Source organism: Marmota monax, unplaced genomic scaffold (genome assembly GCF_021218885.2).
Source record: "Marmota monax isolate L192 unplaced genomic scaffold, Marmota_monax_Labrador192_F-V1.1 WCK01_AAM20220418_F8-fsc00022, whole genome shotgun sequence".
NCBI lineage: Eukaryota > Metazoa > Chordata > Mammalia > Rodentia > Sciuridae > Marmota > Marmota monax.
In genome coordinates, this window is record NW_026695215.1 from 1251431 (window position 1) to 1276397 (window position 24967).

Below are 24967 nucleotides of genomic sequence, written 5' to 3' on the forward strand. Positions count from 1 at the left end.
CTGAATGAGCTGCGGTCAGTTGAAAACAGGGATGGTGACGTCAGCTCTCCAAGATGGTGGCCGCTGGCCTCCTCTGTGGTCTGACCGGTGTGGAGAACCGAAATGGACTGCTTCCTTCCCCCGTCTCGAACCCAGAATTCAGCACTGAGTACGGTGCTTGCACGGCTGGCAGAAACTGCAGCGCTGTATCCCTGCGCCACTATCTCCTCCTCGTTTCCCAGCATGCGCTGCAGACTCTAGCCACGGGGCGATTTGCTGAATAAGCAGTGTTACCCTCCTTGCGACAAATCTCTCGCGTTTGAGTCCCCGTAGCCGATCCTCGTGCGATGGAAATCCTTCCTCCAGGTTCCGGAGCACCCCACTATTGCTGGAAATTCCTAACAAGATAGCCTTTAGCCGTCCTGACTTGTCATACTCCCACACAGTGACGCGGCACACGGGGGCAATGCACTCCCCTCGCCGCCATCTTCCAGCCTCGGTCTGCCACATATTACTTTTTTAAAAAACTTATTTACTGTATATGTTCTCCAGTGAGAGGTGAGGACGTTGGGGTGGAAAGGACATACTTGCCTTGCTTAGGCCCATGCTGGCTCTCATTATGTCCACTGGTGGTTATTCACCTGGGGATTATTTTTGTTTTCAGAACTTTTTCTAACATTCCTTGCAAAATGCTGGTAACCAGTTGGCTTAGTTCTGTTTGTGTTTCTATGTCTTTATTTTTCCTTTTGAATGCTATTTTTCACAATACCTGGTGTTTTCTATGGAAAACTCCTTTTGCTTTTCTCTCAGTAATTTAAAAATATCATTTTATTATCTTGGTGTCTGTTGCTTAATATGAATATATAATTTCTTTTAATGTTGGTTCATTCAATAATAGGATGGTTTTCTCCCTTCCCCATTGGGTCCTTTTAAGATCCGTATTAATTTCGAATGCTGTGGAATGAGTTATCATAAGCTTTGTGGCTTAAAATAGCACACATGCTATTTCAAATTCTGTGGGCTGCGCTCAGGCAACCGTGGGGATGAGTTCAGTGCTTTGGGACTTCCCTGGCCTTGAATCTGGGTGACAGATTTCTGAGGCTTGGTCATCCAGATGCATTAGGCCATTTCCAGATCTCCTTCCCTGTGCCATAGAAGGGAGGCACCTTGATTGGGAGCCACTCAGGATTTAAGCTGCTCAACTTCTTGCCCTGAGAGTCTGTCTCTTAGTTCCAACTGGCAACTGGGAACTCCTCCCCTACTGCGCCTCCTTTGCCCATCATGTCCCCAGCCAGTTTTCTGGTGATACGCTGCAGAAAACTCCTTGCTGTAAAAGGCTTGTGTGATGAGTTAGGCCCACCCACACAGTTCCCCTGTCTTGGGGTCACCTAACAGGGAAACTTAATTGTGTCTGCCAAGCTTCGTCACAGCAATACTGAGCTTGGTGCTCAACTGAATGGACAGGGAAGGTGTGTCTGGGTGGTCTAGATGCCTGGGTGGGAAGAAAGACAGGGCCAGCGAAGTTCATGTGAGTCCCACCTGGGTCAGGGAAGACAGAGCAGGTACTGCCACAAAACTCAGCTGATATTTCAAAAGTGGGTTGGATTTTCCATCACGCATGTGTGTGCTCGTTTACACTCAGCTTCCTCTCAGGCTCTGCGACAGGAAGCTCCACAAAAAGTGGACAAATGCCTGGTTTTACCCACATTTATATGCTTTTTGCCTAATACTTCCCACGTGATAATATAGCTATGTGGATCAAAAAACTTTTCAAGTTTAACGTAAAACTGCATAAATGTTTCTTGGCTGGGTAAATTAATTTTGGAATCTGGACAAGAGCAGCAGCTTCAACTCACATTGCCCAATGCTTAGCCAATCCCAGTGGAATTTAATTCTCTTAATGCTCTGTGCATTAGGCATATGGCTTGAGGTTGATTAGGTGTGATCTAACTGGTTATGCTTTTTTTTTTAACTCTTGTCATTAATCTTCACAAAAGAATCATCAGAAAAATGGGTTTCATGTCTCCTCTTGTGCTCTGCTGAGGATTCAGGTGCAGTCTGCTAACTAATGTCTCAGGACAGAAAAGAGCTCCTGCTGGCTGCGGGTGTTTGGAGTGGCTGGCTGTGGATGCGCACCTGAGAGGACTTATCTAAATTCAGGTTCAGGGTCAAGTGCAGCTTCAGAAGCAGTTGCCACAGTCACTGCTGATTTTGGAACCAGAGCTCAGCCTGTTGCTGCAATGTTCCTATGGCTTGAGAGAGAGTTTGCCATCTACCTTTGTCCTATTATTCAGTACCCAGTATATATGGGGTGACATGACATTGTCACCCTACAGAAGTGGGTGCCATGGGGTGCAAGGCTGTGTGCTTCGGACTGTCTTGTCTTCTCTTTGCTTATTACATCTACACACCCATCCCCCAAAACATTGAGGAGCGCTGGAAAGTCGGGATCTTGGATGCTGTCGTGAAAATTATCTCACTCATGGTAATGCTTTTCCTGGGGAATTGGGATGCCTCATCTTAAGTCCATATGAACTTTCTTTAAGGTTGCAATTTAAAGAGAGACTGGGTTTCTTTTAGAATAAATTGACCAAATAATATTAATATGTTCAATTTAATTAATCATTAATATGTTTGCTTGAATCCATAGGAAGCAGAGGGAGACAGAATTTTTGTTAAGAATCTGTATCTAAAGGTCATGACTATATATTGTGATAAGAATTATAGAAATGATATTGTCCAAATGGAAAATTTGAGAATTTTGTTTAATAGTTTGGTATATTTGACTTTTTTAAAAAATAATTTTTAGTTATCAATGGACCTTTACTTTTGTTTATTTGTATGTGGTGCTAAGACTAGAACCCAGGGCCTCACATAGGCTAGGCAAGCGCCCCTGAGCAACAACCCCAGCCCTATATTGAACCATTTTGATGTAACCTATTCTGGCATGTTCTCTTAAAACTTACATGTATATATCAATTATATACATTTTGATGTGTATGTAGTGCTTTTACTATTTTAATGTTTTTCCCTTTCTAAGTAGTTCCCAAACTTTCAGGTTTCAGAAAGTCTGTACATTCTGTGCATTACTGAGGACCTAAAAGAGCTTATTTATGTGGGCTACATTCATCAGTGTTAACTGCATTGGAAATCAACCTCATTAGAACGATTTCACTTAATGGTAAACCCATCATAAGTTAACCTAAACGATATAGTTTCATTAAAACGTGCTTTTTAAACAGGAAAGACTTTATGACAGTCAACATTTTTTCAGATTCCTTTGATGTGTTTCATCCTGGAAGCTGGGTTCTCTGGCATGCCTCAGTAGCTAGTCTGTTGTGAGAGCTTCCCCCACCTCGTGAGCAAATTAGATTTTCCTAAGAGGTAGAAGAGTGATGGTATCACGTGTGCTCTCTGAATGTGTCCGAGACCCCCAAGGGTTGGGAGACCACACTTTGAGATGTGCTGCTGCTCTTACCTAACGTCAGTACTTCATTGCTACATCTCAGCCCTCATGTGTGAAAGTGTCAGAATTTGGATTCCAACCTAACATACTAGAACACCAGGCTCCCTTGCCAGGATACGCTGCCCTCGGGGGGCATGCAAATGATAGTGAGTAGGACGCTTAGGGAGAGGACAGTGATGGAGAACAAATGACCAGAGAGGAGAGAGCAGAGTGGCAAAGAAGGACAGGGATGCCCCCTGTGCTGCCGAAAGAGACCACAGAGCTCTGGGCTCTGTTCCTGAGGTGACTCCTACTGAAAGTTCAAAGCCACTGAGCCGTCCAGGACATGATATGCTCTTTCCTATTAATTTCAAGGGTCCCACTCTGTTCACTGGACACTAGGAAAACAGGCAGATGAGCAATGTCACCCTACAGAGAAGCTGCTTGTGCATCTTTAGACTGTGAAGTGACCGATACTTATTCCTGGTCAGTATGTGCATCTTCTGAAAACTGGTAGAATATGACCTTTTCTTTCTCAAATGCAAAATAAAATGATGGGGCACACATAAAATAGAAGCCATTTCATCCATTTGTTCCTCTTTTCACGTGCCTATGTAGGAGGTGAAATGCCAGAGAAGTGCTTGCAGGGTTCTGGTAGTGGTCAGTCAGCTTGCCCATGTTCAAGGGTGAGCCATTTGTTATCATCCTGACTCGATAATTCAAGTGATTACCAGGAGAAATAAAAATATTAACACATATCAGATAAATTATCATCACAGTTCTTGATATAATAGCATGGAGAAAGTTAGTACTCGGAAGTAACCCATTCTAATTATAGACAGTGTAAGGCAGGAGAAACAGCCTGAGCTTTAAAACCAGCTAGATGTTTATTTTATTTGTATTTGTTCTTTTTAGACATACATGACAGTAGAGTTATTTTGACAAATTATACACACATGGAGTATAACGCAGGACTCCATTCTTGTGGTCATGCCTGTTATGGAGTGTCACTAGTCATGTATTCATCTATGAATACAGGAGAGTGATGTCCGATTCCTTCTCCTCTTTCCTTTTCCCATCCCCACATCCTTCCCTTCATTCCCCTTTGTGTAGTACAATGAACTTCTATTCTTCCTTCTCCTCTCCCCTATTGTGTGTTAGCATCTGCATCTCAGAGAGAATATTCAGCCTTTGGTTTTTTGGGATTGGCTTATTTTACTTAGGAAAATATTGTCCAGTTCCATCCATTTACTGGCTAATCTCAGAATTTTATTTTTCTTTATGACTGAGTAATATTTCATTGTATATACAGACTACATTTTTTTCTTCATTCATCTGTTGAAGGGCACCTAGGTTGGTTCCATAGCTTAGCTATTGTGAATTGAGCTGCTATAAAAACATGATGTGGCTGATTTTAAGTCCTTTGGGTATATTTCAAGGAGTGGTATAACTGGGTCAAATGGTGGTTCCATTTCAAGTTTTCTGAAGAATCTCCATATTGCTTTCCATAGTGGTTGCACCAATTTGCACTCCCACCAGCAATGTATGTGGGTGCCTTTTCCCCCACATCCTTGCCAACATTTATTGTTGCTTGTATTCTTGATAATTGCCATTCTGACTAGAAGGAGATGGTATCTCAGAGTAGTTTTTATTTGCATTTCTCAAATTGCTAGAGATGTTGAACATTTTTTCATATATTTGTTGGCCATTTGTATTTCTTCTGTGAAGTGCCTGTTTAGTTCCTTAACCCACAAATTGATTAGGCTTTTTTTGGTGTGTGTGTGTGTGTTAAGTAAAAGCAGTTATATCTTCAGAATGTACTTAATCTTTTTGTGGCTCAGTGTCTTCAACTGCAAAATGAGAGAGCTAATATATTATATTGCACGGTTGCCATGAAGCAGGAGGGCATGGGTTGCCAAACCCCATCTAATAATGTGGAGAGGCAGCTGGTAATTTAATAATGTGGAGAGGCAGCTGGTAATTTCTTAGTTGAGAAGGGCTCAGCATCTACTCCAGGAGAGGAGCTGTGAAAGATGAACCCAGGCCAGAAGCTGATGAATCTGAATGAGATTACTCTGGTTCTCAGCCGCCACACACCGCGCTTTCTCTAGAACCAGCAGTAGCTCTGTGTTAGGCTGTGCAGGGGGACCTCTGCTGTGCCACTAGGGTTACTCCTGCTGTTCTTTGCATCTTTATGTTCACTTCCTGCTACGGAAAATCAATGTGCTCACTGTTTCAAACTTCTTTAGATGTTTTTATCAGTGCATTATGGTTATACCAATGGTGGGGTTCATACTCACATGCTCATATTTGCATGGATATAATTTGCTCCACCTCAGTTCCCCAAGACCTCCACTTTCCCTCCCACCCTTCCAATATTTCCCTTCCTCTACTGGACTTCCTTTTATTTATTTATTAGTTTTTAATTGGGTGATTTATAGATGTACATGAAGGCAGAGTTCACTGTGGTATATTTGTACATGTATATAGCATCTTTTGCTCCATCTCATTCTGTAATTCTTCCCTTTTCCCATCCATCCTCCCTCCTCTCCATTCCCTTCCTCCCCTCCCCTGACCTCCCACTCCTTCCCTTTTCCCATTACGTTGCTCTGGCTTCCACATAGGAAAAACAACCACTCCATCCTTGACTTTCGGAGCCTGGCATATTTCACTCAGCATGACAGTCCCCATTTCCATCCATTTACCAGCAAATGACAAGATTTCACCCTTCTTTATGTCGGAGATAAATCCCATTGTATATGTACACTGTATTTTCCTTTTTTATTCACCTGTTGACAGGTATGTGGGCTGGTTTCATAACTTGGCTATGGTGAACTAAGCTGATATAAACATCGATGTGCCTGTATCACTATACTATGCTGATTTTTTGTTCTGTTGGATAAATATCAAGGAGTGGTATAATTGGGTCATATGGTGGATCCATGCCTAGTTTTTTGAGGAATTTCTATGCTCTCTGGAGTAGTTGGACTAATTTGAAGTTCCTCCAACAGTGTATTTGTGTACCTTTCCCCCTACATTCTCACCAGCACTTATCATTTGTATTCTTTTTTTTTTTAGTTATAAGTGGACACAATATCTTTATTTTATTTTTTATGTGGTGCTGAGGATCAAACCCAGTGTCCCACGCATGCTAGGCGAGCACTCTAGCTCTGAGTCACAACCCCAGCCCATATTATTTGTATTCTTGATGATTGCTTTTATGACTAGAGTGAGATGTATAGTTTTGATTTGCATTTCCCTGATTGCTAGGAATGTTGAAGGTTTTAAAATATGTTTGTGGGTCATTTGTATTTCTTCTTTTAAGAAATATCTGTTTAGTTCTTTTGCTCATTAATTGATTGGGTTATTTGATTTTTGTGTCAGGTTTTCTGAGTCCTTTGTGTATTATGGATATAATTTCCCTGTCATAGGAGTGGCTTGCAAGGATTCCCCCTCCCACACACACATTCTGTAGGCTCTCTCTTCATGCTCTTCTTTCCTTTGCTGTGCAGAAGCCTTTTAACTTGATGTCATTCCACGTATTAATTTTTGGCTTCATTTCTTGAGTTTTGGGGGTCTTGTTAAGGAAGTTGGTCTCTGTGCCAATGTTCTGGCTTGTTGACACTATGTTTTCTTCCAGAAGTTACAAAGTTTCTGTTCTAATTCCTTAGCCATTAATGTACTGTGAGGTGACTCTTGTACAGGGAGAAAGAGGGGGATCTACTTTTATTCTTCTACACATGTATATCCAGTTTTTTCAGCAATGTTTGTTTAAAAGGCTGTCTTTCCTTCAATGTCTATTTTTGGCTCCTTTACTGGGTATGAGATGACTGTGTCTAGGTGGGTTTGTCTCTATATCTTCTATTCTATTCCATTGATATCTTAGTTGATACCAGTATCATGCTGTTTTGCTGCTATAGCTCTGCAGTATAATTTCAGATCAGGGATCCTGATCCCACAAATGTCATTCTTCTTTCTCAGTATTGCTTTGGCCACTCGGGTCTTCTACTCTTCCATATGAATGTCAGAATTTTTTTCATCTAGTCCTGTGAAGACTGACATTGGTATTTGGATGGGTATCGCAGTGACTCTATAGAATACTTTTGATAAAGTGTCCACTTTGACAATATTAATTCTGTGTGTCCTGGAACATGGGAGGTCTTTCCATCCTTCAAGGTCTTCTTCAATTTCTTTCTTCAGCGTTCTATACTTTTCATTACAGAGTTCTTTCACCTCCTTGGTGAGACTTACTTCTAGGTATTTTTCTGAGGGTCTTGTGAATGGATGGTTTTCCTAATTTTTTTCTCAGCAGATTCATTATTGGAGTGTGAGAAACTATTGATTATTTGATATTGATTTTGTATCCTGTCAACTTTTAGAATTTTATTTATCAGCACTAGAAGTCTTCTGGGGAGTTGTGGTGGCTTCTAGATGTCGGATCCTGTTATCAGCACAACGAGATAATTTGACTTCCTTTTTTCTCCACTTGTGTCCCTCTAATTTCCTTCCCTTGTTGAGAGTTAGAGTTTTAGGAACTATATTGAATAGGAGTGTAGAGAGTGCACATGCTTATCTTTTTCCCGATTTTAGAGAGAAAATGCTTTCAGTTTCTTTCTATTCAATATGATATTGGCTTCGGGTTTGTCTTACATATCCTCTTATTATGTTGAGAAAAGTTCATTCCTTCCCTCATTTCTTTGGTGTTTTTGACTTAAATGGATGTTGGATTTTGTCAAAGGTGTTTTCTGCATCTACTGAAGTAATTATGAAATTATTTCTCTTAGCTCTACTTCTATGATGAATCACATTTAGTAATTTGCATATATTGAAACAACCTTGCTTCCCCGGGATGAAGCCCACTTGATCATGGTGTACAATCTTCTTAATGTGTTTTTGAATGTATTTTGCTAGTGTTTATAAAGGATTTTAGTGTCTATGTTCATCAGGAATGTTGATCTGTCATTCCCTTTTCTTCATCTATCTTTGTCTGATTTTTATATAAGGGTGACGGTGCTTCATAGAATGAATTTGGGAGTATTCCTTTCCTTTCTATTTTTTTGGGGTGGAGTTACTGGGGATTGAACTCAGGGGCACTCGACCACTGAGTCACATCCCCAGCCCTATTTTAATTTAATTAGAGACAGGGTCTCACTGAGTTGCTTGATGTCTCACTAAATTGCTGAGTCTGGCTTTGAACTCGTGATGCTCCTGCCTCTGCCTCTAGAGCCACTGGATGTGGGAGGCCATCCTCGCACATGATTTGAGTTACCTCCCTGGCTGGGTGAGAGGCGCTTAGACACAGCTGTGTTAAAGCCTTCCCCACCCTTTCCCAGGTCCGAGGGCTTGTCCGTGCAGAGGTGTACCTGGCCACTGTCCTGAAGACCCAATTGTCACCCTTGACCTTGGGATGCTGCCCCCCTTAACCTTCATTGGATGGGATTTCCCTGGAATTTTTTGTTCCTCAATAAAAGTTCACTCCCTGGCGTGCTCTCCCTCTCTTATTAGCTCTTCTGGAAACCTCACCACTGCATTAGGTGGCTGGAGGCAGGAGCTAGGAGAAGCCGTCTAGGAGCTGGTGTTAAAGGTAATGAGAGTCTGTCTCTTTAATTTAAAACTCCCTAGCAATTTCTTATGAACCGAACCTTCTTTCATGAAGCCAGCGCAGGTCGTGTGGCAGAACTGGAATTGCAGGCCTGCACCACCATGCCCGGCTCTTTCCTTTCTATTTTATGAAATAATTTGAGGAAGATTCACATTAGTTCTTTATAAAGGTCTGATTTAAAACTGAACTTAGAATCCATCTGGTCCTGGGCTTTCCTTTTCCTTAAAAGACTTATGAGGAAGTCTTTTAAGGAAAAGACTTTGATATCATTGTTTGATGTTGGAAACCAGGAGGTTTCCTATATCCTCATGGTTTAATGTAGGTAGGTCATATGTGTTTAGAAATTTGTCAATATCTTTTATATTTTCCAATTTATTGGAATATACAATTTCAAAATAGTTCCCAATGATTTTCTAGATTTCAGAAATGTCAGGTGATGACTCTTTTTCATCTCTGATTTTGTTGATTTGCATTTTCTGTCTTTTGGTTAGTTTGACTAAGGTTTTTATCAATCTCATTTATCTTTTCAAAGGACCAACTCTGTTACATTGATTCTTGTATTTTTTATTCTCAATTTTATTAATTTAGGCTGTGATCTCAATTATTTCCTGTCTTCTACTAATTTTGGAATCAGTTTGTTCTTGCTTTTCTAGGGTATTGAGGCATAATATTAAATTGTTTATTTAAGATATTTCTGTGGATTTTTAAAAATGCAGATAATGATACAAACTTACCTCTTAGAGTTGCCTTATTACTACCCCAGAGATTTTGATATATTGTATCTCTGTTCTGTTTCTTTCTAAGAGTTTTTGAAATTTTCTCCTGATTTCTTGTATGCCCCATTTCTCATTCAAAAGTATATTATTAAATCTCCATGTATTAAAATGTTTTCTGATTTTTACATTGTTATTGATTTCCAATTTTATTCCATTATGATCTGATATGATGCAAGGAATTATCTCTATTTTTTGTATTTTCTAAGACTTACATTGTGTCCTAAAATATGGTCCACTTTAGAGAAAGTTGCATGTGCAGCTGAAAAGAAAATGAATTTGGTTGTGGATGGGTGAAATATGCTATAGAAGGCTATTAGGTCCATTTGATTAATTGTATTTTGTTGTTATTTTTTTCTTTTCTGAAGAATCTTTACTTAGTTTATGTCTGGAAGATCTACCGGTGAGAGAAGTGTGTGGAATCTCCCAGTATTACTATATCCTACTCCACTTACGTAGAGTAGGATTTGCTTTACATACGTAGATGCCCTAACATTTGGGTCATAAATATTCACAATCATTACATCTTGTTGAATGATTCCCTTAACCAGTATGAAATGACCCGGTTGTATGTTGTGATTAATTATGGACTGAAATATTTTTGCCAGATGTGAAAGTAGAGATTCGTACTTACTTACTCCATTTACATGGTATATATTTTTTTCTGTCCTCTCACCTTCAGTCTGTAGATGTCCCTCCTATAAGGTGACTTTCTTTGTAAACAGCATAGGAATGGGTCTTGTTTTTTTCTTAATCCATTCTGCCAATCTTTGACTTTTGATTGGTGAGTTTAGACCATTTATATTCAGTGTTATTATAGAGATGATTTTTATTTCTTTACATTTTGATTTATTCATAATATTATTTTAGACTTAATGGTTCTTTGATTGACTAGTCTTCTAGAGTGGGATTCATCCATAGGCTGGCTTTGATATTTATTTATTTTTGTGTCTTGTCAGTAAAATCTTTCACTGTTTCTTGAGTATGTTCTATAATAGTGGTTTAGTGGTTATGATTTCTTATCAAGGAAGTTTTTTTTTTTCTCATCTTAAATTCTAGAGGATAATTTTTCTGGATATAACAATCTTGGTTGGTAGCTGTTATCTTTCAGGGCTTGGTATATATTATTCCAATGCTTTTAGGGCCGGGGTTGAGACATCAGAAGGTAGTCTAATTGGCTTACCTCTAAATGTGACCTATTGTTTTTCTCTTGAAGCTTTTAAAATTTTTTTCTTGTTAGACATTATAATTATAATATGTTTTAGAGATGATTATTTTTTTATCTTGTATACTTGTATATCTTGTATTCTTGCAGTGGGATTTCCATCTCACTTGGAAATTTTTTTTCTGATGTTATTTCATAGAAAAGCTTGTTCATTCCTTTAGTTTGCATTTTGGTGCCTTCTCCTATGTCAATGACTCCTTGATTTTGTCTCAATGTTTTCCAAGACAAATATTGACAAATATTTGAATATTGTTATGGTATCTTATCATCTTTTATTTATTGTCAGTTTTATTTTCAAAACCATATACTTTGTCTTTGAGGTCTGAGAATCTGTCTTCAATGTGGTCTCATCTATTGGTAATGCTTTCAATTGAATTTTTAATTTGGTTTATTGAGTCTTTCATTTCCAGGAATTCTATTTTTTTCTTGAATTTCTATCTCTTTATTGAAATGATATTTTATTCCCTGTATTCTAAGTTCATTCCTTACATCTTCTTTTATCTCACTAAATGTGTTAGGTTTGAACTTTCTAAATTCTTTATCCAATATTTCCTCCACTATGATTGGATCAATTGTTGTGGGATGGATATCTGGGGTAGCTTGTTCCCTTGCTTTTTCATTTTTTTTTGTAAATATGTCAATGTGCTGGGATGATGATCTCTTCTACTTTCATGCAAGTGACTGTTCTTCAGTAAGCTTCTTTCTCTTAGGTGCCCCAGGTTGAGTGAATATTCAAGTATCGATACTCCCAAAGGATGCCCTTCCTGTGCCCAGTATCCAGCACCACTTTGTGACAAGATGCTACATCCTATTAACTGCAATCACTTTAGAACAAAGCAGTGTGCTGATAAACCTCAGAGTGGAAAAACTTGTTGAAAATGTTCTCCATTATTCCTCTAATCCAAGTATAAAATTGTAGTAATGTTTTTCAATAGGTTGAGAAATTAGTTATTAAATAGAGTAAAATTATTATTACACTATATAGGGGCTGAAAGGGGAGAAGAGAAGCAATGGGCAAAGAAGCAAAAGAAAGATAAAAGAAAATATTGAAAAAGTAATGGAATCTAAGATAAAAACAAGAAAAAAGTGGGAGTGTATTTGAGGCAGATGCAGGTAATGCTAGAGGGAAAAGAGCCCAAGAGGAGCAAGTGTAACCTGAGACAGGCAAGCAGAGAGGAAGGGTTATTCCAGTTAATTATTTAAAATATCAGCAGGAATACAACCAATTGGGTTGAGACCTGCAATATTGAATAACAAAGGAAGATCTATCAATTCAATACAAAAGGTCATAGCTGTGAGATCAAAACTGACATTAGAGCTATTTGATATTTTTTGCTGAGGTGGGAAGATTTCTTATGAGTTCCTGATCTGGATTTCATCAGGATTTGGACCTTCAGAAGATGCTCACTGCTCCTTGGCTTTTCCTCTAAGTTTTCCTGGGTAGAGGTAGTGAGCACAGCAGCTCACCTCTGATGTGATTCTAGAAGGCTCCTTTTGATCTTTGATGTGTCCAGGGACTCCTAGCTTTCTGGAGGGTCAGAGAGGTCCTAATTGTGACTGAGCAGCTGAGTTACTCCCTGTTTGAGGGTGCAGTCTTGGGTGCCTTCTAGTGAAAAACTCCATGTACCAGGGTGGTTAGATGCAGCAGGGGCTCCCTGTGTGCACTTCAGGGTGTGCAGGGTGTGGCAGCCTAAGGTAGAGGTGCTGTGGCCTGGTTGATGTGGCACTGAGTGGCCCTTGAGAGGTATGTGGCTGCGGCCCCTCTGGAGTGTGCAGGCTGCACACTGATCAGTGAGTGATATCTGTGGGGTGCTCCGCTGTAAGCCCTTGGTGGGCCGTACTCCTGCTATTGATGCAGGAAGTTCTTTGCTGGCTGCTTTGGGGTTGTCCTCAGGGACTTCCTTCTGTGGGCTATGCACCTGAGGGAGAGGTGATTGGACTGGACCCTGGGACTCACAGCTGTGGCCCCTCCAAGAGATGCCAGGCACAGGAACTACGTCCCTGGTTGCTATAGTTTTCTTTCTGTCCTTCCTCTCCCCCACCCCTGAACTGGAGATTAAATACAGTATCATCTGCCACTGAGCTACTCCCTGAGCCCTTTTAATTTTAAAAAAAATTGAGGCAGAGTCTTGCTCAGTTGCTGTTGCTGGCATCTGACTCGCTATACTCCTAAGTTGCAGGGAGGACAGGTGTGCCCTGCCATGCCTGACTCAGGTTGCTATGGTGTGCTCACCAGCTGGGGCTTGTTAGCCCAGAGGCCCAAGGCCTGTGTTTGGAGAGTGCTGCATCTGCTGGCTGTTTCTATGGGGTGTGGGGGTGCAGGGTGCAGGGCTCATGGCTGTCGCTGGCTGCTGGGGAGTGCTGAGCACCTGCTCCCCCTGCCAGGGCTTCTTGTAGTGGTGGTGTCTAATGGCTGGCCAGCTGGCTGCAACTGCGGGACCTGTGGGCGCAGCCTCTCTGGGTCTGTGGCACAGAAGCCTCCATGCTGGCTGCAGCTCTTGGGGTTTTTTTATGATCCCTGTGTCTGGGGTCCAGTGTCCATTGCCTGAAGATGGGGGAAACTGCATGATTTGGTCTCCTCTGGCTGGCTAAGGACTCTACAAAATGGCTCTACAGAATGGCTCCTGCCCAGCATGACTTTCAGTCCACAATTTGAACTAAGCCTTGAGATCTCCATCACTGTCTCCCAATTTGACTTGGTTTGCTTCTCTTTGTAGCTATGGATAAGGGAGTAACTGGGGCTTTCCCTCTTTGTCTTTCTCTCTTTGTTACCCCTGTCCTTGGCCCCACCCTGGTCAGGGTTCAGGGCCAAAAAATTCTGTTCTTATTTTCTGCCCCAGTAACCAAACTTCAGGTGCCCCCAAGTCTCTAGCTGTCCAAGCTTGAGTTTAGAGCCCCGACAATTATCTACCTCTGCAGCCAGCCCTGCTTGCATGGCTTAGCAGGGGTTGGGGCTGCTGCTTGGATCCGGTGTGCCGTCTTCTCCAGAATAATTCTTACTATTTTTGTTTCATTTTGTCTTAATAGGGTACATTGTTTGAAAGCATAGGACTTATGCGGTGCGAAGAATGGTTTTTCACAATAATGAGACTGGATGTTACAAAACCAATTTCAGATGAAAACGTTACGGTCCTCGACACAGCCTTTGGAGACATTCCGGTACGCCTGTACTTGCCAAAAAGGAAGTTGGAAAAGCAGAGACCAGCGGTGATTTTTCTCCACGGTGGTGCCTTTGTCTTGGGAACTTGCAGTGAGTGCATTTTATTTATATGGCTGTGGGTTGGGCTTAGTGTAAACTGTGTGTTCATATTAAACTATGTTGTGTCTATATGTAGGATTGACAGAACATTTGTTTATGCAGCATTTATTTTTGGGACTATGTGAATGCATTTTACAGAGACATTGTGGACTATATCAGTTATGGTTCACTCACACTTCTTCATACACAGTGTGGCAAATAAAATAATAAAAATCATTAGATGAGATTTGGGCTTTATAAACTTTATCATCAAATATACTTCCATTGATAGCCGGGAATGGGAAGTTCAAACAGCCACCTTGAGTATTAAATTACAAATTAGCAAAGGACCTGAATTCACTCTCAGAAAAACTCAGGTGAATCCAGAGTCAGGTCAAATCAGAAATGACACAACTAGTGGCTACTGAGCAGTGGACACAGGGTTCAGGTCAGAGGCTCCCAGGCACCAGTGGTGTGGAAGCTCAGAATCTAACATCTGATTTGGCCACAAAATGAAAAGATGAAGTAGAAGTGAATAATCAGCTCTTCTCTTAAAACCTGTGTACCCATCTAAATTTGGAGATAATTCCAAGGAATGCTGTGGAGTTGCCAACACACACATACACACACACACACAAACACACACACATGTTTAGACCATTGATGAATGTTAGGAGGTCACTGCGTGTCACAGGGTACAAGGGTGTTATACTATATACCTAGAAGATGTCAGAAACCAGGAAAAATACTCGTGTCCCCAGAGAAATTGCAGCCTAACTATTATATCCAGAAGTTTGGCTTCGTTTTCTGTCTATATTTCAAAATATGCAAGAAAGCTACTGTATTCAGATGGGTGGCCCATGACCGCAAGGTAAGCCCGTCCTGGGGTCAGGTATTGTGATCAGAGTTTCAGACGTGAGGAAACAGACACAGAGGTTAAGTGGTTTTCTGAGTCCTCCTGTCAGTGGTGGGGGCAGTCACCAGGCCCAGGCCCTACGGCAGGTCCACAGGCATGGCATGGGGTGTCACTGCTGGTGGGTAGTGTCTCTCACATGCTGTTACCCCTTTGCCCCCAGGACCTCTGAGCTCTCAACACTATCCAGGTCTCCCGGGTCCTTCCCTATCAGCTCTCAAGGTGTGAGTCCACAAGTCGGTGCCCATCACTTCACCTCTGCCCATCTCACGTTATCAGCACCATAGCCATCAGTAATCCACTTCTTTTTGATGACTTAGGAAAAGGCTTTTTTTTTTTTTTTAATCTTTTGGCAAACTTTGATCTTCTACTTGGTTTGGGACCCTGTTCTCTCCAACTTCGGGATTGGATTTTATCAACACTTCTCCTTCATTCTCCTACCTGACAGTGTGTGCTTTGGTGGACCCCGCCACCTGGCCATCTCTCCCCCCCGTCCTTCCTGGACCCCGGTCACTGCCTACCACTCATCCTGTTCTCGGGCTCCTGGGCATACACTGCAGGTCTGTCTATGCCTCTGTGATGAGTTCTTCAAGCTGTCATTGGAAAATGGCCACTGCCCCCTGCCCCACTGTAGGGCTCTCTACTCCTTTGGTCCCTCAACAGAATTCCCTTCCTTACCTCCACCTCCTTCTCCCTCTGTCAAACACGTGGGTTCTTTCTTTGCCCTGTGTAGTGCCCATGCTCCCCAGGATTCCTCTGTCTCAGGTTTGACTCTGCTTTCATGTGGTCCTCCACACTGTCCTCCTGTCCCTGCCCCCACCCCCACTCCTGATACTGAGTTTTGGCTCCGCATCTTCACCTATGTCCCCAGAGAACCTGCGGCCTAACTATTATATCCTGACATCAGTAAATTCAACTGCTGACCAGGCCGAGGCACCTAAGAAGCCATAGATCAGCCATCCTCAGCAGGAGCTTGCGGTCAACCCAGGGTGAGAAACACTTAAACTGGGTTAATGTAACATGAACTCAAGCATAACAGAAATGGTCATCTCATCGTTACCTTCCAAGAATTTCAGAAAACCAATAAATAACAACGACCCTGAAGCCCCCAGAAAACCACCACCAACGAAACCCAGATTCCTTAGCTCATGTGGGTCCACGCACGGCTAGGAGCCCGGTCACACTCTGTCCCTCAGCTCCAAGTCCAGTCACCGGCTCTGTCCACACTGCTCTCTAGATTTCTTCTCTTTTTCTGTCAAAACCAAAAGACGTAATTCATCATTCAGATTTCTTCCTGTTGCTTTTTCTCTGCTGGTTCACCCTCGTTGTTAAACTGTGTCACCTTCCTCAGGATTAAACCTTTGTAATATGGGAAGCTGACCATGGAAATTATTATTGAACTTTGATAATATCCACCACTTGTTGACAAAGAAATCTTAAGTGCACCATCCAAACTTGGACAGCTGTACGCTCATTTCCCTGGGGTGCCTTACTTCCTACCCTCTTCCTCTCTAGACTTTATTTTGACTGTACTCACTGCATTTGCTCCCCTGAACTCTGGGTTCTCAGGAACCTTTGCCTCTGAATCCACTTTTTCCCACCATGAATACATTTTTCTTTCCCATTTGATAGCAGTTATCACATCTTTGCCTTTTACACAGTGAACGCCCAGTTAGTGCCTTTTGAATGAGTTAATTCATACTGAGTCAGTGTTTGACACTGATTTCTAGTAGGATTTTATCTCCAGATTTTACCCAACCTCAATCTTTCCATTCCTTTAAGTACACAGTAATTAGATTTATTCCATAATTAATCATCATAAGAATTAGAATAGCAAGTATATCCTATCAGTTGATTTAGATTAAAATTTAAATGATCACTTCTACCCAGAAAGATAACTTAAAATTTATTTACAAGATAATCAAATATGAATGTGTTCATGTAAGTGTCAGATAATTTGATAAAGGAAAAGTCTCACTTTTCTTTAATTGCCCTGAGAAGTGTACCTGGAATTAGGTAAACTACTGTTCCTTTATTGAAAAGGAAAAGGATACTGACTAGCAGTTCCTGAAAAAAAAAATGAGCTATGATTGAACCTCCCAACCCATGAAAACCTTCATGCTGGATCTAATGTTATCTTCAAGTTATTCCGAGAGTTCTGGCTGATTCCTGTCAGAGTTTCAGGGACACCACGGTCATGAGCGTGCCAGTTATAGATCAAGGCACACGCTTTCTTCTTCTCCTTCAAGTACTGAGAAAGCCAAGAGTCAACCTTGGGACGGTCCAACAGCGTGTCTATTACTGATGTGTCCTTAGCTCTGTTAATGGATGCCTTTGAGTTAGATATCCACCCTCTCCTGGCAGTTTCCTGATGACACTGGGCAGAACGCAGCAGGCATGATAGACCTGGGCATCCTTGGTGAATGGCACCCCTTGACGAGTGTATCACAGAGAACCTGGAAGAAGGGTCCTGACAGAAGGCACCTGAGCCAAGGGCCGTGTCCAGTTTCCTCCTTCATGGTGAACAGTCTGGTGTCCTCTGGGACTTGCTCAGGGATGTCTGAGGAGTTGAGGATGAGGAGGGTTTTGATTCCAGACAGTGTCCCTCCACATGGCAGCAGATGTGGGACCGTCCTCCATCCCCTGCTCCTGGCCTGTGTTTCCACACTTCCCAAGACAGGGAGGTGACCACTGCTCTTGTTCACAGGTTGCCCATTTGAATTTCTTCCTTTTCAGAGCTGTCGGCTTATGACTCCACGAACAGACGGACGGCTAACAAACTCGGTGCTGTTGTCGTCGGAGCAGAGTAAGAGCGATTGTTCTCCCCAGCACAGGCCTCGCCTCACAGCACAGTGTCCTATCCAGGGCCAGCCCCTCAGGCCTCAGGAGTGGCTGGTCTGGGCTTGGGGTTTACATAGATTTTTATGAACAATATAATATCCAGGCCTCCTTGCAGGCTTAGTTCCACTTCACTGTGCCCTTGAGGGACCTCTGAGGGGCACCCCAGGAGAGCATCTTTGCCAGCACAGCTGTGACAACCCCTGGGAATATAAAACTCAGGTTCTAGGATGACCCAGTTTAATCCCCAGGTCAGAGACTTGGGAAGGGAACTTAGTTTCCTGTTTCCCATTTGGGAGTTTTTTGAGCTGATAAAAAAAGACCTGAAGTTTAAAGATGTTCCTGGTTGGAGGAGCCTTAGGTGGGGAATGCTGGGACCCTGAGAGTCTCAAGCATGCTCCAAATGAGGGTGCTTAGCACCCCACGACTTTCCCCGCAGTTCCAGACATGTTCCAGAAAGGCCAGCAAATGCCGGTCACTTTCTGACCCACGCTGTCTTCTGAAATCCTGATCTGAGGAGGAGGAACTTTTCCATCTCTACTGCCCATTTCATAGTGCAACATAGAGGTGCCTGCCTGATGGGAAGGACACAGTGGGGTTTCCTGGCTCCCTGGGGGTCTGAGGGGGTCAGTTGGAAGGTTCTAGTGGAATCAGTGCTGAAGCACTCATCACTACTGCCCTGTAGCAATCAGAAGATCCCTGTGTGTTCAGAGCTATTTCTAATTTACAACAGCAAGAAGAATATTCTCCCTTTCCTTCTATAATTTTAAACTAAAAGACCACTTTATCATTTTAAATAAACACTTCAAATGGTGATAGATGTTGATTCTGGTTTAAGAATTCTATCAGTGACTGATGGTATTTGCTGTTCTTTACCCTGAAGAACACTGAGTGTAGCAGCTACATTTTTGATATGTTACTTTTTAAGATTACACTATAATTAGGGTATTTTGGACACAGATCATAATATAACAAAATTGCCAGGGCCATCTGGCCAATACTAAGTGTTCAGCATGGCATGCAAATAATTCACCAATTCTTGTAAATATTAAGATTACTACTATAGTTTGAAATAGAAAATAAATTCCAATTCTATTATGCTCCTGTAATAGAAGACAGTGTGTGGCAGACACCTACGTGTTAAAACGTGCTGTCATAATTGGTCTTCCAAATGAACTCAAGATGACCAAGCACCATCCCTTGCCATACTTCTTTTATATTTGATTTTGAATCAAGTTTTCGCACAGTGTTCATGGTATGAAATGGGTCGTACTAATTTGACCTAAACAAATTTCTAATGCCTGACGCTGACAGATCATTTATTTTAATGGTTTCTGTTTTTTTGTTTTTTTTAAATCTCTACACGTTCCTATCAGTGGTTCTAAAAATTTTTGAGTTGTCAACTACACTGAGAAAGTGACGGAAGCCAGAGCGTGTCTCCATGAAACCCACACACGGAAGATTCACTGCTGAGAGCTCACATGTGACAGTGTGGGGTGGAGACCAGGACCTCTCCACCCCTCCCAGTGGGACCAGCAGTTCAGAGCCCCCATCCCAAAATCTGCTCTTATTTTAAGCAGGAGTTAGAAGCAAGCCCAGGCCTGGGTGGTGAGATTGACGGTCCACAACGGGGCCCAACTTGACTGGCCCTGTGGGTCCCGTGGAGATGCCTGGACACACTGCCGAGAACAGAGTCTAACCACGGGGTGTCTTGTTACCTTGGTTCCCCCTCTGCAGCTACAGACTAGCTCCTCAGTACCAGTTCCCAGTTTCCCTGGAAGACTCCATTTTTGTGGTCAAGTTCTTTCTTCAAGATGACATTCTTGCAAAATATGGAGTGGATCCCACCCGAATCTGTATTTCAGGAGACAGTTCTGGGGGTGTGTTGGCAACAAAAGTGACTGAGCTGGTAAGTCTTCCATGTCATGCATGTTCCTAGCACACGTGCCATGAGCACCACCCAAGAGAACCTGTCATTTCAGCTGCAATCTCTGTGAAATGTTAAAATACACACCCCAGACTACTTTCTGTCCTTTTCACATGATTGTATCTTCAGATAGATAAAACTTTAAAGACATCAAGAGGATGAAATATAATGCTGTATAAGGCTCTATTTTTATCACTAATTTTAGGGGGAAAAACCCAATAATGTCTAGGAACTACCATGTGACATGATAGGGAGTTTGTTTTTCTCCCTACGTAAATTGTAAAGTTTGCCAGGAATTTGGGATGATGGTAATTGGCATGTTAAGCCCTGTAGGGTGTCATGACATAACGTTAGGCTATGTGTCATGCTCATACAAAAGCATGACTACCAAGACAGAAGAGGAACTGGCCCTCAGATTAAGCCCTGTCTGTGTGCAGCTGAACAATAACCGACACTAGGTAATATATCTGAAAAGTAAACTCCATTCAACACACAATCTCAACCTCAAAACCATTTTTTAATGGAACAAAGTTAGTATAGCAGAAACCTTTTAGTATACACCCTTTAAATGAAAATGAAATACAATAAAGCCACCATGAGCCACCATGACCTCTTGGCCTCTTGTTAGGGTGGCCAGAGGAAAACGCACCTAATTCTGCTCCTCTGCCCCATCTCAGAGCCCCTCTGCCTCCTTAGTTTCAGAGACCCAGGTAGCTTCAAGCAGTTGAGGTGCATGAGATTTGGGCCGTGGGCTAAAAGTGTCCTTGCCTGCATCTGGAAACCCTCAGCAGCAGAAGAGCTTCCAATAACTGGGAGAAGGCAGACGATTCCTGGGAGAACCCGGCCCCAGTGAGCCGTGAGGAGGGCGGGTCAAGGGGTGAGACACTTGGGAAGTTATCCCCAGGTCCCGAAGCTGTGTGCGGGAACTCTGCATGCAACACTTTTGGTGATTTTAGCTTTTTGAAGATTATTTCTAGAGCACCATGAGTGTATGTCACCTTTGTCTAGGAAGGTCATTTCATGTGTTTAGAAACCTTCCCCTCCTATTACTAAGCCACTATAAAACTCTCAGTAACATAAATCCTTAATACCAGCCCTCAACGGTGCTTGCCACACAACCTTGAAGCCAGCTCCACAGGGGACAACACGTCTTTAGTAAAGTGTTCAGAAACCTGCCGTGTGATGGGTACCTAAGTCATATGGCCATCAAGCGACACGGCCAGAGGCTGATCAGAGCCGGTTCAGCAGGGGAGCAACCCTGAGCTGCGCAGGGTCCGCGCTGTGACTGAGTTGGGGGATAGTTTCTAGACAAGAAGGACCTGTCCTGAAACAGCATCAGCCCTTTCTATCCAGAGTGACTAAAAGGTCCCATAGAGACAAGGACAATTGCAGTTTTGCACTAAGGGCAGAGGGGTTTAGGATGTGCCCTATCTAGTCTCCTTTGACTTTGTGTGTAATAACACTGCTGCCTAGCAGATCCTTCCCTTGCACTCAGGTCCTTATTGGTTGCCCAAGAGGTGACACTGCATGACTACTGTGTTTCCAGGGCTCTCCATGCCTCCTAGGTTCCATGCCCTTTAGTACCTCTGTTGCTTTGATCCCTAGCCTTCTGGTTGGTTCCTCCTCTTGGACAGGGAGTCTAAGCCAGCTTCTTCAATAGCCAAGGGTTATTGCAGGAGCCTGCTTGTCACATGCCTGATACTGTTTTCCGGATACTTTTTTTCTGATCACAAAGATGATAATGCTATTATCTTATTTGAAGAATAGAAGGATGAATAATTAAATTAATTCATTCATCCTTTCATTTTTCTCATTGCTATATATACATTGTATATATAAAATATGTCTTCTACATATTATATATATACAATCCCACAAAAACATGTAGTTTATAGGCTATATGACACCAATAAATATAAAAAAGCCAGGCACAGCGGCACATGCCTGTAATCCCAGTGGCTTGGGAGGCTGAGGCAGGAGAATAACAAGTTCAAAGTCAGCCTCAGCAACTTATTGAGGCCCGAAGCAACTTAGCGAGACCCTGTCTCCAAATAAAAAATAAATAAAAAATTAGGACCGGGGACGTGGATCAGTTGCTAAAGGGTCCTGGATTCAATCCCTATCAACTTCCCCCCATAAAAATAAATAAATCTATAAATTTTAAAAAATAGAATATAAATAAATATATAATATAAAATAAATATATTCATGTTTCCATATAGATAATGGTAAAAATGGAAGGATGATGAATAGATAGGAAGATAGAAAAAGACCACAGATAGAAAGGTACACAGATATGAGGACGGCTCAGATAGTGTCAGGAATAAAGGAATTAAATATCTAGTGGAAAGAATAAAGAGGGTATCCATCCACCCAGCTGCAGAAGCTGGGGGGTAGCTGGGGCATTTGCTCCTGGGAGGCTGATCGTAGGTCCTCTCCCATAGGGCTAGGAAGGAAGAGGAAGCCACTTCTCAGCTGAGACCTCAGGAAAGAGCAGCCATGCACATTGAGTCCCACATCTTTTCCCAAACTTCAAATTGGCATAACTTACTCTCTTTCCATCACATGGCAGGATCTTTGTCCTGAAAGCGGATTGCATACAGGACTATCCTTTCCTCTGATATATTTCCTTTTGAATTAACATGTGAGTCTCGCCATTAGTATTTTATCATTATACTTATTCTTTCTTTTCATTTAGCATAATTTAGTGAAAAAAGGTTTTTAAACATAGATATCCTGTCATCTTCTCTAAGAATCTCATAATTGCATTTATAGTTGGTGGTCATGTGTGAACATGCATGTGATTCTGTGTATGGTTTCTTTACTGATAAAACGGAAATGGCAACTTTTTATCCTCCAAAATTGGGTGTGAATGTTATCAGAATAATATTTCTAACCATAATTTACAATTTGTTTCATGAATTTATTTGCCTCCTGCTCCTGCAGTTTGAAAGTCTTTGATTCATTAATATTTTATTATTATTTTTCCAGCTGCAGAATGATCCAGAATTCAAAAATAAAATTAAGGCACAAGCCTTAATTTACCCTTGCTTACAGTTACTTGATATCTTCATGCCATCTCACCAGGAAAACAAACACGGGCCGATTCTGTCCAGGGACCTGGCAATTAAATTGGGCTCCCTGTATTTGACCAAAGATAAGGCTCTGCCCCAGGCAATGAGGGAAAACCAGCACATGCCTCGAGGGTCCAGGCATTTGTTTAAGTTTGTTAACTGGAGTGTCCTCCTTCCAGAGAAGTATAAAAAGAACCACGTGTACAAGGAGCCAGTTCTTGGAAAGCTTGACCCTTCATATCCACTTCTGATGGACAGCAGGGTGTCACCTCTGATAGCCAATGATTCTCAGCTGCAGAACCTGCCCTTGACCTACATCCTCACTTGTGAGCACGATATCCTGAGAGATGACGGGATCATCTATGTCACCCGGCTGCGCAAGGTCGGAGTTCAGGTCACTCACGACCACATAGAGGACGGATTCCATGGAGCCCTGTCGCTCATAATGTCACCGTTTCATTTACGTTTAGGCTATCGGATACAGGACAAGTATATTAGTTGGTTAGAAGAAAATCTGTAAGTCTGAACAGTGCACGGAGCTGGCGAGTCAGTGTTATGATTGAGGACTGTGGTGTGAAATATTGTGAGTTTAACAGACAGAAGGATGAGTTTGGGATAAACCTACATTGAAACTGGAAGAAAGGCTCTCATGTATCTTTCAGCCAATTGGTTAATTTTCCTAATCTTAGATCTTGATAAAGTGAAGACATTCACCTTATTATTCCCAGGAAATATCACTGACCCTGATAAGCTCTGAGGAAGGACCAGGAGCAGATGTTCAAACCCAGGCTGGCCGCTCCTGGGCACCCGTGAGGGTGCTAGTGGTGTGTGGAGGGAGCTTAAGGCAGAAGAATCCCAGTGGCCCTTGTGTAGAGAGGGACATACACTTGACTGCAGACGTTTTCTCCCCAAATTCGGTATTGTCCATGTATTAACTGTACAATAACCTGTTATTTTTTTCCCATTCATTTCATACAGTCTGCCTACTGCTAGGCTTTTTTGCTCAAAGCAGGAAAAGGTCAAAACCTGGGCTGTGGATCATCCCTACAGCCTAAATGGTTGAGCCTTAATCAAATTTTTTAGCAACTCGGACCCTGAAGTTCACTTCATGGATTGCTATGTGCAGTTAATGAGTCCAGAAACTTCCTTCACCAACTGTGCGTGGCAGTCGGAATTGTTTATTCCGTTCTTCTGAATTTCTGGAATGAATCCTTCAACCTCCCAGAGGCTTTGGAATTAGTAGGACATTTAAGCTTCAGACCCCTTTGCCTTCCAGTGATGCTGGGCCTCCCATGCCATCCTAAGCCAACTGCACGATACCATGCACGGCCACGAGGGGGCACGACGAGCATCACTGGAAGGCAAGGTCTGCTTACCGGCTGTCCCTGGGATGCTGCAGTTTGCGAGGTGGTGTTTCCTCTGTTCTGTGCCTTTTCTTAAGGATGAATAAAGTCGGTATTGTGTAAGTGTAACCATATCTTGTGAGTTTTATTGATAACACAATTCCAAAACACATTATTGTTTAAGAATTTTCGTTGGTGTTTTTTATTTGTAAATAACACTAGGATTTATTATTGCCATATTAGTACAGGCACATAAGAAAGTGTTGACTAGTAGGTTTTTTTGTTATGCTTCGTCACGTTATGTGAGCAGCTATGCAGCAACTCTGTTTGTTTCATTTCTGAAACAGAAGTGACATTGATTAGCTCACTTTGAACCAGAACTAGAAAATATCCGTTTGCCTGAATTAACTACTAGTTATGTGAATCATGTGAGCCGGTAGTGTGTGTTATCTGCTCACAGGAGTTCATAACTCAATTTCTGTTCTGTAAACTTCATCCACCAGGAAATCTGTAGGCAAACTGCAGCCTCTCTGCATATGCTGGCCTTTCAGTTCATTCACAAAACTCTGTTGAATGTTCTCTGTAATGGTTCAGTTTTCAAAAAACCCCA

The 24967-nt window shown here is 42.1% G+C and overlaps 1 protein-coding gene across 1 annotated transcript; it reads left to right on the plus strand.

The window, feature by feature from the left end:
* The first annotated feature begins 2326 nt into the window (after positions 1-2326).
* Positions 2327-24320, plus strand: Aadacl2 (arylacetamide deacetylase like 2). Its single transcript, XM_046431212.2, has 5 exons — positions 2327-2464; positions 14052-14274; positions 17912-17981; positions 19751-19922; positions 22932-24320. Exons 1-5 carry the CDS (start codon positions 2327-2329, stop codon positions 23532-23534), a joined length of 1206 nt encoding a protein of 401 aa, XP_046287168.1. The 3' UTR covers positions 23535-24320.
* Positions 24321-24967: the final 647 nt, after the last annotated feature.

Coding starts and splice junctions, on each gene's coding strand:
- Aadacl2 (XM_046431212.2), top strand. CDS start 2,327: ATGGGGTGCAAGGCTGTGTGCTTCGGACTGTCTTGTCTTCTCTTTGCT. Junction 2,465..14,051: donor TGAAAATTATCTCACTCATG/GTAATGCTTTTC, acceptor TTGTCTTAATAG/GGTACATTGTTTGAAAGCAT. Junction 14,275..17,911: donor CTTTGTCTTGGGAACTTGCA/GTGAGTGCATTT, acceptor CTTCCTTTTCAG/AGCTGTCGGCTTATGACTCC.